The sequence below is a fragment of the Acomys russatus genome, chromosome 10 (genome assembly GCF_903995435.1).
Source record: "Acomys russatus chromosome 10, mAcoRus1.1, whole genome shotgun sequence".
NCBI classification, from domain to species: domain Eukaryota; kingdom Metazoa; phylum Chordata; class Mammalia; order Rodentia; family Muridae; genus Acomys; species Acomys russatus.
The window spans coordinates 7,173,471-7,188,570 of NC_067146.1; the positions used below are offsets into that span (position 1 = coordinate 7,173,471).

General features: G+C 46.0%; 1 protein-coding gene across 1 annotated transcript; it reads right to left on the reverse strand.

Annotated features, from left to right (window-relative positions):
* Positions 1–2,738: 2,738 nt before the first annotated feature.
* Stmp1 (short transmembrane mitochondrial protein 1) lies at positions 2,739–12,531 on the reverse strand. The gene is made up of 3 exons (XM_051151738.1): positions 12,435–12,531; positions 4,620–4,673; positions 2,739–3,782 (listed from the first exon to the last, which is right to left on the reverse strand). The coding sequence occupies exons 1-3, from the start codon at positions 12,447–12,449 to the stop codon at positions 3,708–3,710; spliced, it is 144 nt and encodes a 47-aa protein (XP_051007695.1). The 5' UTR covers positions 12,450–12,531; the 3' UTR covers positions 2,739–3,707.
* Positions 12,532–15,100: the final 2,569 nt, after the last annotated feature.

Here is a 15,100-nt window from a genome sequence, read left to right on the forward strand (position 1 = left end):
GTGGCGCACGCCTTTAATCTCAGCAGTCGGGAGGCAGAGGCAGGCGGATCGCTGTGAGTTCGAGGCCAGCCTGGTCTACAAAGTGAGTCCAGGACAGCCAAGGCTACACAGAGAAACCCTGTCTCGAAAAAACCAAAAAATAAAAAGAAATAAAAATAAAAACAACAACAAAAAAACCAACAATCCTTAAGCTTTCTATTTCATGTAATGGGTGGAGGCTGGCTGGTGGATGGAGGCTGGCTGGCTAAAAGATGGATGGATGGATGGATGGATAAAGGATGGATGGTGGATAGATTGACGGATGGATGGGTAGACAGATAAATCAGACTAGTAAAAGGGGAGGGAGAGGAAATCAGGGAGGGAAGAAAATGGAGACAGTAAGGGAGGAGAACAGGAAATAAGAGGATGGGGGGGAGGGTCACCCAAAACAGTTTTCTTAAACTATATTGCCAGGATTTTCAAGTATTTTCTAATTGGGAAGGGTGTGTGTGAAGGGCATAGTGATGGGTCTTCCCATTGATCCCTATTGTACTCCCACTCACATTACCAGTTTCCAACCTCTGCCCCCACAACTTACAATAGTCCCTGACTCTCCTGACTGACATGCATGTCAATGGCCAATGTCCTGCCCAACAACTGAGCTCCCATTCACTGCTCCAGAGCAGCCAGCCGGGGCTGGGGATACGGCTCTCTGCAGGAGGGTGCTTGCCCAGTGTGTGTAAGGTCATGAGTCTGATCCCCAGGATCAGAAAACAAACAAAGCAAAAAACCCAGGAGACTAAACCTGTATAGCAAACTTGCTCCTAGCCTGTTAACTGTGCGCCAATTTCTATGGTGGAACCAGAATTAAGAAGGCTTCCTTTACACAGGCAAGGGTCACTCCTGAGGGAAGCCTCAGTCCCCAAGAGTTTGGCTACAGAATATAATGTAAAAAGACCTTGGGACCGAAGACATGGTTCAGTGGTTACAGCACTTGCTGCCCCTCTGGAGGACTGGAGTTCGGTTCCCAGTACCCCCACCAGGTAGGTGGCCATCAACCATCTGTAACTCCAGCTCTGTGGGCTCTGACCCTCCTGACTCCACAGGGTGCCTGCACTCACATGAACATGTGGACACACACATAAAGATGCTATAAAGAAATGTCTATTTAGATAAAGACCTGACCTAACATCTCCAGCCCACCACTTTCCCAGGCAGCCACTTCTACTACGGTGCTGTCATGATGGTTCCTTTTCAGAGACAGCTTGCTAAGTAAGCATCTGTCCAGCATTCCGGGTACCCTCAAGCACGACACGCCTTTCTTCAAGGCTGTCCTTCACAATCAAATCTTGTGAGCCCGGTGGTATGAAGACAGTGGATAGCCAGGAGACTAGCCACAGACTAACACCACGCTGTACACGATTCATGAACTGGTTCCAAGTGACTGCAGAAACGTGAAAGTAGTATGGCCCAGAGCAGCATGCTTCAACTAGTATGTGCTATTTCCTGGATAGTTTGCAAACTACAGTGTAAAAGAGTGCGTACCGCATCCCGCTGTTTCCCATGAGACCCTGGTGAGGTAGGCGTTACAAAGAGTTTCAGAACACACCACTTGCCTGCTCCCCACCGCTAGGGAGAAGCCAAGGCATAACTTGGTCTTCCTCTGTCTAGCGGGCTAACTTTTACAGGGATAAAGTGTATCTCTCAGTAGGAGCATCATGTTCTGACTCCCATATGGGAACAGGTGTCTCTAAGTCATCCTTGTGCGTTGTTGTCTGCTAAGTATCTTCATGAAGGTACTATCAGCAAAGTTGCCCAGCAAGCCCTCAGAAACAAGACACTCCGTCTTAATGCGAACTAGACTGTTAGGGGTGTGTCGTACAGCTATGCTCTGGGCGGATGTGGACAGCACACCTGCAAAAGAACACCACCTATCAGTAGCACGTTTGGCTATGAAATACCCATTCAGTGGAAGCTTACATATGAGCAAACAGGTAAGGCGAACATTAACACAGTGACATGGAAAGTTCTCCATTAACAGTAAGGAAGCAAGCCAAGCAAGATGGAACCACTGTTAACCCCAGCACTCAGGAGGCCAAGGCAGGTGGATCTCTGTGAGTTTGAGGCTAGCCTGATCTACAAAGTTCCAGGACAGCCAAGGCTACATAGTGAGACCCTCTCTCAAAAATCAAGCTGAGAGAGACAGAGACAGAGACAGAGAGAGACAGACAGACAGACAGACAGAGAGACAGAGACAGAGACAGAAAGACAGAGAGACAGAGACAGAGACAGAAAGACAGAGAGACAGAACTTTAAAAAGAGCAACTGGGCACAGTGGTAGACACCTATAAGTCCTGCAGGTGGGAGGCAGAGGCAGGAAGACCAGAAGTTCAAGGTCATCCTTGACTATAAAGCATGGGCTTCATGACACTTGTGTCAAACAAACAAAAATGAAAGGAAGAGACAAAAAGCATATATCCACTCATACATATATGCTTCTTCTCTGTGTGTATATATATAGGTAGATAGATAGTCTGTCACCAGCTATTGCTTTTAGACACTCTCTCCCAAAGGAACACAGGAAACGGGCACTGGGATTGCCTGAAAAATAGTACCTGGGAACAAAACAGAGGTTAGAAAAGACCTTCACGCAAAATCACTTTCATATCATCTCCTGTGGGAACAGTTAGTTTTTAAAATGCTTTTTAGTTAAAAAAAAAAAAAAAAATTATGGAGTAGGCTGGACACCATGGTACACACCTGTAGTCCCAGCACCTGGAGGCTACGGCAGGAGGATTGCTTGAACCCAGGAGTTCAATATCACCCTGGGTAACACTGAGAGACTCTCTTTTAACAAAGAGATGATGATAACTGATGATCCATTCTGATGGGGAGGGGGCTTCAACTGTGGAAAGTAGCAGAAGTTCCCCCAAGAGACTCATTTTATCACACATTTGGACCACATTTCTGAGGGGAATCACTATAAAGTTATATAGTTAGTACATATTTTAATATAAAAAAATGACATTCTTTTATCAACAGCTTCTCACTTATTCACCTGTCATGTCAAGTGCAAGCATGAAAAATAGAATTTTTTATGGCAGAGTCAGTTCAACTATATCATTAAGGAAAAACACAGAGGAAACAAAATGAACTTTCCTCAAACAACCATTATTTTGAATGTTTTAAATTTTCCCAGTTTTTTACAGAGTTGATAAAATAGTTTCTTGGTTAATGGCCAGCAAATGATTTATTGGTTGAATTATCAATCATGGAGCGCCTTGATGACAATATAAAATAAATGGGTAATTCGCCAGAAACTGGCTTGAAGGTTCTGACTTTAATACTTTAACAACAAAATATAGTTTGTCTAGCAAGCTCCTATTATAACTGCTAGGCAGTAAAAGCAGCTATCCAAATCCATTCATTTTTCTCCTGAGAACAGGTGGTAGAACTCCCAAAATACAGGTGAGCGAGTGCTAGTAACGGTTGGGTTTGCTAACCTAGCACCACAGTCCCAGCCTTAGGACTCAGAAGCAGCTGGACGGAAGACACAGGAGGAAGGGAGGCTGCTGGAAACAGAGCTACCCCGACTTCCGGCCTGTGCTGGCTCTGAGGCAACACGCAGGGTCTGAGACCAAAGAGGAAAACGGCTTTGGATGTGGCTAGGAAGGAGGCAGGCCCCTCAGGACGGAATTGGTGGGTTCAAATGCAGTGCCAGGCGGACATCAGGAACTGGGGGGTTTCTTCTTGGCTTCCAGGTCCTTTTTAATCTCTTCGAGCTTTTTAGCCAGGTTTGGCATCTTTAAAAAGAAAAAAGGAGCATTACAATTTTTATAGATATAAAGAATAACGAATATTCTTCCACGTCTTTTTCTTTAAGGACAAATGGCTTCGCCATGGCTTTGAGTTCCTCTGGAGGAGACACACTCAGTGGTGTACTTCCTGGCTTCACACCTACGTACGTAAGCTAGGCTCCCTCTCCAGAGTCAGGCCCAACTCTCCCTTTAGCTACACACTCGGCCCTTCAACTCAGGGCCAGCTAAGATATATATATATCTATATGCAACAAGTGATAAAGCAACAAGGCCCCCGGCTAGAAAACGACATTCATTAAAACTCTTAGTACAGAAGAAAATACAGCCCCTTGTCTTTCGGATCCCTGCCTGGTTGTGACACCCCGTTTTCTACACCTTGTCCTTGCAGGGAGGCTGACGGAACGCCCCACTTCAGCAAACTGTCTTCTGTACACAGGCATGCTCTCTAAGTGCACATCCGCAACGCTCCTGTGGCTTATGGGGCATGCGCGCTTCTGTGAGCTCAGTTACGTTTTCTCTTTTGTTTTTTTGAGACAGGGTCTCTCTGTGTTAGCCCTGACTGTGCTGGACTCTCTTTGTAGAGCAGGCTGGCCTTGAACCCACAGAGATCCGCCTGCCTCTGCCTCCCGAGGGCTGGGATTGAAGGCGTGCGCCACCACCGCCTGGCCAGTTACTTTTTCTAACCACAGAAAAGCTATCTATGAAATTAAGGACTCACTCTTAAGGACCTCATTGATTCTAATAGGCAAACCACCCTGCGAGAGAAAGACAAGCATGAAACAGTTACAGGAAGCCAAAAAAGGCATGAACAGGGCCACTTACGTCATAGTTCTGAGCCAGGTACATTCCAACCACGTTGCCCAAAGTGAATCCGAGCTGAAAGAACAGAGCAGGAGAGTTACGCTGCAATGACGCCGTCGTGAACAGCCAACCAAGCTGGCCACACGGGCTACATCTCCCCGAGAAGAACCTGGCAGGTGAATGCTCAGAGTGTCACATCTTTCTATGACACAACCACACACACACGTATGCTATGCACCAGCATTAGAAAGCCCACACTAGAATAAATGGTGGCTACAAGCAAGTTTCCCGTATCTCCTGAGAGCCCCCATAAAGTCCTGAATGGAGGTCTAGAAACCAAAGTATGGTTCTGATTTTGTTACTATTTATTTGTTGTAGGTGCTGTTACTCCTGTCCACAGCTGATAAAGAACAGTAGTCAGTTACGCACACCCGCTGAGGCTGGCATGGTGGCCCACTCTTGCCGTGCAGCATTCAGGAGACAGAGGCAGAGGATCCTCGGCAAGCAGAGGCCATCCTGGTCTACACAGAAAGTCCCATCTACACAGCCAGAGTCCCAATCCACACCTACACAGCAAGACTTGGTCTCAAAACAACAACAAACAAAAGAATTCATTTGAATAAAAAAAAGTTTAGAAAAGAAAGAGACTCTCAGAGTTCAGTCTCTCCATATTTCAAAAGAACTACAGCGGTTTGCCCAGGTATTCCCACAAGCAGCACTGGACAACTTGAGCTACTCAGAAACTCAGGACCGCAGGGGCAGAAGAGAGCAGGGAACTGTGACACGTCACTGAGCCTAGCACAACGCCATGGTGCGGACTAAAGGGCAGGACACGTAAGGTCTGTGGCTCCCACTCAATGACAAACGGGACAGGAACGATTTTTAGAGATCTGTAAATGTTTGTTCCGCTGGGTGAGTATTTGCCTGAAAATCTAGAATACCCCCTATACATAGTGGACCAGAGTCGCACTGCTTTGCACTTTAATGAAAATTCTGCTTTCCCCCAGTGACTTTTTACTTCAGAGCTCGCAACTGCAGGCTAATTTCTAACTTAATAAGTTCAAATTGGCGTCTACTTTTTTTCCCCATTATTTTGTTTAAACAGTGCTGTTTCTGCTTGATCTCAATAGAGAAGTTAAAGCAGAAGTCAAAGGACAGCATTTAATGTGCTGTCTATCAATCATGCATGATCTTCCCACTAGACGCACGTGAGGCACAGATGGGGCACTGGAGAGATGGACCAGCAGTTACAAGCACTGCCAAGGACCAGAGGACCAGAGTTCAGTCCCCACCACCATGTTAGTCAGCTCCAACCAACTCCAGCAATAACCTAGACCTTACTATGATCCGCATGCCTGTGAACATACTGCACCCCACCCATTAAAAACAGTGAAAATAAACCCTAGGGGTGAAAAAACAAAAAACAAGAAACACAACTGGGTCTCTGCTATACTTAGCCTTTGAGTTCCAAAAGCAATTTTAAGTTGGTTTGCTGTTACAAGGACCACAAAAGAAGCTGTCCAGTTCCTAATCGCTGACCATTTTCTGGTGCTTTTAAAAAATCATATCCACAGTGGCAAAGAGAAGCATAATTGCTTTTTGTTTTCCTCCTCGCTCTAGTTGATTCAAACCATGAGTTTTTTTAAATCCAGAGAAATAATTAAATTTGAGACAAAACTTGAAAGGAGGGGGGAAATCCTTGAGGATGCTAATCCTAATACTTAACACAAAGAAAATGGGACTGAGAAAACGTGAAGAGCTCTGGCTGCTTGGGAGCCCTCTGCACACCCCGAGAGGAGCCCCCTCAGCCTGCCCCAGCTTTGCTGAGCTGCACCTCCTGACCTCTAACACAGCCAACACTGAAATGTTGCAGCTCACACTTAGAATTCCTGATCCTTACTACGTGTGTCTCAAAATAAACATGGGCTATACAGTGTGGCTCTATTTTGGCAATGTCACCAAGCGTTGGGGCACAAGAGAAAGGAACAGTTATTTTAGAACACAAAACAAAACCAAACCCACGGGCCTTTATAGACGCCACCCTAGTCTACTTTCAGAATGCTATAACGAGACATTTTAAATACGATGCACAGCAGGATGTGAGAAGTGTCACTCATTCAGAGAAACGATGGAGAACCTAGGAGGTCAGAAAAGCGTGCATGCTTCAGGAGATGGTCAATAGGTAGGAAAAGGCAAGAAAAGTAAGTCTAAACCTGACCCCTGACATCTGCACGCACAGCCACGTAGCCCTGCATATTCATGTATACACACACACACACACACACACACACACACACACACACACACACACGAAATAAATAAAAATTGTAAAATGTTTGCCTTTCAAATGATACCATCAAAGAGAAAGGACAAACCACAAAATAGAATTATTTGCAAAGCACATATCTGATGGCATTTTTGTCCAAATAAAGATCTTTCACAAATAAATGACAGAGAAACATAATTCAATTTAAAGAGAATGTTTGACATCAGTTAGTCACTGAGAAAATGCAAATCACAACCATGAGGAGCCATGGCACACACACTAAGATGGCTTGACTCCAAACAAAAACAAAACAAAAATGAATAACAAATACTGGCAAGACACGGAGCCTGAGGGTTTGTATACTCTACTCTGCTGGTGTGCAACTGCACAGCCAGTCTGGAAAACCATCAGGCCGCTTCTCAAAGAGCTGAGTGCAGAGTTCTATGATGTGACAGCTCCAGTGTGGGTATACACCAAAAAGCAGAAAACGTAAGCCCCCACAGAAATGCCTGCATCAATATTCCTGGTTAACCACTCCTAAGAACCAAAGGCGGAAACAACTGGTGAGTTGACTAAGCAAACGTTGCAGACATCATAAGAAGAAATGAAGCATTCACTGATCCAGGCTGTACTACAGACCAGCCTTGATAGTGTTGTCAGGGCCAGTCAGAAAAGACCTTATGTTGTATGATTACACACACACACGCACACACACACGCACACACACACACACACACACACACACCAGACCATTCCACAATGATACAAAGTAATCAACCAGTGACTGTCCAGGTTGAAGAGGGAAATGAAAAATGAATCCTTACACTTTTCAGTTTCTTTTTATATAAACTCAGACAGGGGTGGTGGCTACAAAATCTGAGCATAGGAAAGCAATGGATTACATACATTAAATGGGTAAAGTCCTGTCTCAATGCCAAAACGAAAACAAAAAATTGATAAAATAATGTCAGCAACCTGGGATGAAACTGGAAGAAACCAAAGGCAACTTTGTGCCTTCTGCACTGGGCTTTGTTACAAAGAACTAAAGTCCAGAAGAGCAAATGGCAATCAGCCAAATGAGTGGGGAGTCTGCACACGAGGAGCCCAAAACTACTGTCAATGTCCTTTCCTAACACACGAACACATCGTCAACTACACTTTATCCACTAACCCTGAAGAAGCACCAGCCGCTACAAGGAACAGGGCCATCTGCCATCGGCTCAAGCCCCGCCCCTTCAGAAAGTTGCTGTGTCTGGAGATCAGCAAATAAAACCACAATGTTTATCTGCGTGGCTCCTGGCAAAGGCCCAGAGTGGCTGACAAGTCCGAACTGTGACTCATCAAATTATATTTTCAAAAATAGCATAGCCAAGCCCAAGTCACTGAGAGGGGTTTCTGGAGAGATGGCTCGGCGGCTCAGAGAACGGGCTGTTCCTAGCTCACCTACATCATGCAGCTCAAGACTACCTGTAACTCACCAGAGAACCTAACACCTCTGCCCTCCAGGCGTGCACACACCCACATGTGTGCACAAACACACTTAAAATAATAAAAATAAATCTTAAATACATTATTACGCAAATATACCACATGTTAGTATTGAAAAGGAAACCTAAAAATGATATTTAGTTTATGGTAAGAACATTGACAACTCAAAACTATACATTAACTAACTAGAATTAATAAAAAGTTAAGTTGATAAAGTATTTTTAAACGTTAGTTATTTTACCTGATGGGTGTCTTACCACATGTATAACGTACACCACTTGCGTGCAGTACTCACAGAGGCCAAAAGAAGACATCAGATCCCCAAGCCTGGAGTTATAGTTCAGATTCAAAAGGAGCAATCAGAAGCCTTCCCAAGGAGGCACATACGCACACCACCATCTCTGTGTCTTAATTCTTAAACTTGGTATGAAAACTATCATCACATGTTTTATAGCTGCTGCAAGTAGAAAAAAGCAAAAAAGCAACAACAACAACAAAAAACCTACATTCTGGGCAGTAAACCTAAAACCCTTCAATGCTTCCTAGAAAGCATCTTTTTAAGAGGTTATCTATGTTTTATATTCAATAATATTGCTTAGACAATATATGAAGAAAGAAAAAAAAACAAGAAAAATAATTAACTGCTTAACATGCTAATATTCAACAGTGGCACATGAAAAATCCTGCTGAAAAAAGTGCCAGCCCTGAAAGAAGCTGGAGCAAATATCCCACTGTCTTATAACTAACAACAGTAATTCCGTGAAAAAAGAAGACCTAAAACTAATGAGGGGATCTGTTCCAGGACACCCCCACACCAACATCTGCACTGTTCAAGCTGGTTGCGCAACTGAACAGAAACCTCCAGCACGCTCTATCACTTTAGATCACTCAGAACACCTACTGCAGCGAGCAGCTTCGGAGACAGTCCATCCCACTGTGCTATTTAGGAATGGCACGGAAGCGGTACACATGCCACACACAGGCAATTGTCTCCTAACATGTTCCACCCATGGATAGTTAAGTGTGCAGATGGGCTCAGCAGTATGGAAGGCTGACTGTAAATGAAATCAGTCACTAAGTGTTGACTGCGTCCCTTTCGCGTCAGCCAGAGCGGGGGACCCTCTAGCTCACAGCCTGAACTCCGCCGCAGCTGGCTACTGCTGCTGCTTGGAGAGCATCAGGCAAGAGCATCAAGCAAATGACTCACCCTGAACACAGCAAGCCTGGAGACCTGATGGCCACATGAAAGGCGACGTTCTGGCGCTCTCGTTAACTCCTGGGCCTCACAACCTCATGAAGCCACTATTAATTGCCTAGCTTTATGCTGGGGAAACTGAGGCAGAGAGTAATTAGAGATCCTACTCAATACTACACAGTAGCTCCAGCCTGGAAAGTGGCTCAGCAGGGGAACACCCTTGCCACCAAGCCTGACAACCTGAGTTCAACCTCCAGAACCCACATGGGGGAAGCAGAACCAACTTCTGGAAGGTACATGCCCACCCCCTCCCCTGCCCCCGGTAGAGGCAGACACAGTAATAAGTAGATAAATAAATAACTGTGATTTAAGAAAGAATCTTTGCTAAACTGATAATTCACCTACTGTATTACATGATTTTTAAGAAAAGACAGCATCAACAAGTGAATACAGATGTCAGGCATAGGATATCAACAATGAAACCATTTTAATGAATAAAATGAATAATAAAAGAGATGGCTCAGAGGGTAAGGGCACTGTCTGCTCTTCCAGAGGGCCTGAGTTCAATTCCCAGCAACCACATGGTGGCTCAGAACCATCTATAACGTGATCTGATGTGCACTGTATACATAATAAATAAACAAATCTTTAAAAAAAAGAAAGAAGTCAAAGAGCATGTCAACATTTCAAATGTGGGAGCTAAGTGTAGGGAAAAAGGAGTAATTGATCCAGATGGGTAGAGTCTGAGAGAGAGGCAAACAAGAGACGTTGACAGTTGATACTGGGGATCTGACCACACAGAAAGGCACTCAAGGTAGTTCTGGAAGCTGTGAGTGAAGATGTCAAAGGAGACAGCTTGACACAGAACACACCCCCTAAGGGTAAATGCAAGAGCCCAGCCAGCTCAAGACCCAGGCTTGAGCAACTCAGGGCAACTAAGAGAAGAAAGCAGCAGCCAGTGAGCACCAGCAAGGTTACAGAGACAGATGCGGGCCACCCTCACTCTTGACTCCACACTAGCAAGGTTACAGAGACAGATGCGGGCCACCCTCACTCTTGATTCTGAGTTACAGCATGCCAGGACCCAGACAGCACAAGTACGCAGGCCCCCAACACTGAAAAGGGGATGAGTTCAGGAGGGTGTGCTCTAAGTTACAGTGGCTGGGCAAGGATTACAGACAACTGGAGCAGAACTACAGGTGCTGTGACAAGCCACAGCAGGGCTCCTAACTGAATGTCCATCTAGTTGTCCTGTTGTTGTTTTAACTACAGCCAAGCTGGAGTGAGGCGAGGAATGCAGTGTGGAAACAGCGATAGTGGGTATCCCTTTAAATCCAAGGAGAGGGCCATACAAGCAACACCAATCAAATGCACAACATTTCAACAGACCCCTAGACACAACCAAGGAAACATCTCAGAGGGTTACAATGTACGGAGTCACACCAGACCCTGTCCTATCATCTGTCTGTGGGAGGCCAATTACCATTTCTGATACCTTACAAAGAAGAAAGGGCAGTCAGTCTCTCAGCCTTTATTGAGTGCCAGTGTTTAATGTGTTGGCTCCTTCTGAGACCTCCCAAGGTACAAACTGAAGCACAGAAAATTTAAGTAATCCAGCCAACCCCCCCCCCCCACATCCTGAGAACAAGGTTTGGGTACAAATTCAAGTGTGGTTCTAAACTCTTAACCATTAGGCCACGATGGCCAGTGTTTTGTAGGTGAAACAGCTCGGCTCACGTAAAGAGCAATATACGCACAAGTTAAGAGAGTTTGACCAAGTTCCACAACACGAAAATTGATTCCACCATTGCCCATCTTTATCTACAACGTGGAGGGGACCGACTCACGACAAAAGAACAACAGTTACATTTCAGCTAAGCATCTAAATGGTTGGCTTCAGAATCTTAAATGTTGACAAATCTGAGTTCTCAAAACCCCCATTAGTACAGAGCGGTTTAGCCCCACACCAAACAGACTCATTAAGACTATAACCCGTGTCGTCTTACCCTAGCTGCTTGATGCTGCTTTTCAAAGTGATTCCTAACAAATAAATGGCTGTTCATTACTTCTCCGTCCTAGCTAACACCTAGTTAGGACTCTGGAGAAACCCTCAGAGGCAAAGGGAGCAGCAGTCTTCCCGGCGCAGTTATGTCAACAATCTTGCTTGGGCTAACTGGGTTAAAACTCATTCCCAGAGCACCAGGCGGCCACTGACCATCTTTAAAAAAAAAAAAAAAAAAAGAGGATATCAGTTTCATTAGGGGATGAAACAACAAGTTGGAAAACTTTCATCTGAAAGTTTGACTGGCAAGTTCTCCGGGAATGCTCAACAGGCCATTTTAGAAATACTCGATTTCTGCCAGAAACCCTGTTAACTCAAAAAGGAAATACTTTTACACTCCCCTCCCAAAAAAGGGAGGTTCTACAAAAATTACTTGTAGGGCAGTCTGACTCACTCCTCAAAGCGTGCAAACTCTAAGATCTAAAGAGGGCTCCGGGAGTCTTTCGCTCGGACCTCGTGAGGTGGCACTCTAGGGTCTCAAAAAAGCCAACCACCAGGCCAAAATGGGGTGTGGTGGGGCGGGAGCCAAGTCATTAAGGACTTCTCTGACCAAACTTAGTACGAGGATAACTCAAAGAGCTCACAGTAAGTGGTCTTGAAAACGCACCAATCACCCTGACACCTCAAAGTTTTCGGAACTTGAAGGATTGCATGTAAACCCAGCAAAGACCAAAGGACTTGGGAGGAGACTGGAGGAAAGCTGCGCGAGCTACCCGGAGGGGCGGCGACCAGCTCGAGCCCCAAGTCCAGAGCCGTGCACCGCCGACCCGGGACCCCGGCAGGACGAGGCGACCGCGGGGCTCGATCTTCGGAGGCCCCACTCACCAGGAACTGGAGCATGATGTCGGTGGGGAGGGCGAGGAGGGTGAGAAAGGTGCTTCAACTCCAGCAAGACTCCGGGACTCCTCCCCAGCGCGAGGGCGGAACCCGCCGTCAGGTTCCGGTTTACGCCCCGCCCTCTCCATGCCCGGAAGCGACTCGCGGAGCCGCAGCGCCCTCTGACGGCCATCGCGGGGAAGCAGGAGAGTGAGATGCAAGAGTCTTGGAACCCAAAACCTCTGTAAAGCTGAGGCCCAGGAATGCACATTGTTCCAAGCACGCTGGCAATTGTGATAACAGTCAGACTCCTTTGGGGGTCCCCTGGCATTACTAAACCAGGGTAGGGGTGAGGTGGCGGGTCTCGTGCCAGGCGAGCAGCTAGACTATCCTGGGAGCCTTTACAAAGCCCACGCTAATCGCCCCTGAACTGCGGACTCTCAGCCGAAAAGGGGGGGGGGGATGGTTTCAGTTTTGAAAACCCAACAAAATGTGCTGTGCAACGTACTTAAGCATAGTCCTCAGACCCGTGAAAGAGGTTGGAGAGAGATCTTGGGAGTCTGGCACAGCTGGATCCAAGTGTGATTACAGTCAGCTACCAGCAACTGCCTAATCTACCTCAAGTTTACTTCTGCCTGTGTGAGTGGAGCGCCAATCAGCTACCATATAGGAGCCAACGATGAATATGGGCAGTGAGCGCTGGGAATCCCCTTCCCAGTCCATCCATTCCTGCCCTGTCACAACGTTGCTGACCACCTCCTTCATACACAAGCACATGGAAACCGCCCTCCTTACTTTGCTTTCAATCTTCCAAATTCATCTTTATCTACTTCAGTGGAGCTCTGGTTTCAATGATCAGAAAAACAAATCATGGCTGAGACTGCTAAGTCTCAAACCCTGGGACAAATGGCTGAGGTGCCTATTTAACATATCCAAGCAACCTGTCCTCCAGGTTCTCCTAGCATTTAGTTCCTCCCTACCTGTTGCAGGGTATGGCTGGCATACCCAGCCCTCTACCCAGCACTCCCTAGGCCTAGCCCAGAGGCGGGGCTGCCCTTTCCCAAGAGACTCCGCCCCCCCCCCGTGTGTGTGTGTGTGTGTGTGTGTGTGTGTGTGTGTGTGTGTGTGTGTGTACACGTACCTTTAGCCTTTAGCCCCTAAGTTCTGGGTATCTCCCCACTCTCCTCACAGGACCCAACTCAGAGTCCTGTTCACTCTGGACTCTCCCAGATGTCCCTGCCTCTGGCTATGCTTTCCTTTGTATCTACAATAAACTTTCTCCTCCACCATACCTAGGGGCAGTAATGTTCTTTCCTTTAGTTTTTATGTCTTTTTTTTTTTTCACTCAGCGCAGTCCTTATCAGAATTTCCCCCTTCCATTTCTGTATTTCTCCATCCATCTGTTCCATTGCTTCTCTCTCTGTCCCTCCTCCCCACTCCTCTGCCAAACTGACAAAAGATCTGATTAGAGAAAAAAAAAAAAATAGATATACACAAAGATCACATCCCACCAAGGACAAGGCCAATAGGTTTGATATACTAAAATGTATTAAAGTTGAGGAAAAAAATAACCCAGTAGACTTTAAGCAAATATTTACAATGAAAATGGGGGAGGTGTTTTAAATGAAAACTCCAGATTGTTCTATTTTACCAGTAAAAACTCAGAAGCCAGATGCTGGGGTGAAAAACTTGCTAGCTCAGAGAGGCAGAGAAAGCACCCCGCTGGCCTTCCTACTCAGCTCATGTCCTGATGGAAAAGGCCCAAAAGGTTCACTAGCTCAGCTGGCAGCCCAGAAGGAAAGGGCCTAAAAAACCCCCAAGGCCAAAAAGCCAACAGCCAAGGAACTAAAGAGCTAAAAGCCAAAGAGCTCCTTCTACTCTTACATGCTGTATTAAATACCCTCAACTCAAAGTCGCTTCTACTCTTTAATCCCTGTCAGCTGGTTTCTTGCTCTGCCTCTTGACCTAGTGTTAACTTTATTAAATCCTGTGTACAGAAAGCTCGTGGATTAAAGCTGTGTGTTAGGGCTCAACCACACTAAACCAAAGACAGGTTTTTACAGTTCACAATCTCAGGGATCACAATGGGATCAAAGATCCTGCAGCAGGAAGGGAGCATTTTGAATATATTATGTATTACCTCCTATCCATTAAAAAAAAAAAAAACCATAACCCACTATACCGGCAAGTTTTATGTCAACTTGATACAAGCTAGAACATCAGAGAGAAGGAAGCCTCAATTGAGAAAATGCCTCCATCAAGATCCAGCTATAGGGCATTTTCCTAATTATTGATAAATACAGAAGGGCCCAGCCCATTGTGGGTGGAGTCACCTCTGGGCTGGTGGTCATGGGTTCTATAAGAAAGCAGGCTGAGCAAGCCAATGGGTACAAGCCAGTAAGCAGCACTCCTCCATGGCCTCTGCATCAGCTCCTGCCTCCAGGCCCCCCCCGGCCCTGCGCTGACTCCCTTAGATGATGAAGAATGGTATGGGAGTGGAAGCAGAATAAACCCTTTCCTCCCAAGCTTGCTTTTCAGCCATGGTGTTTCACTGCAGCAATAGAAACTCTTAACACAGCCACCAAAGAAAAAATAAGCCACCCCCCCCCCCCACCAAAGGCCAATAACGCACACAATGCAAAGCAATGCCACTTTATGTCCATCAGAGTGATTTT

What these genes read in the sequence shown, in the direction of transcription:
- Stmp1 (XM_051151738.1), bottom strand. An exon ending in ACCTGGCTCAGAACTATGAC is followed by an intron (nt 3,783 to 4,619) that starts GTAAGTGGCCCT and finishes TTCTTTTTAAAG; the next exon opens with ATGCCAAACCTGGCTAAAAA.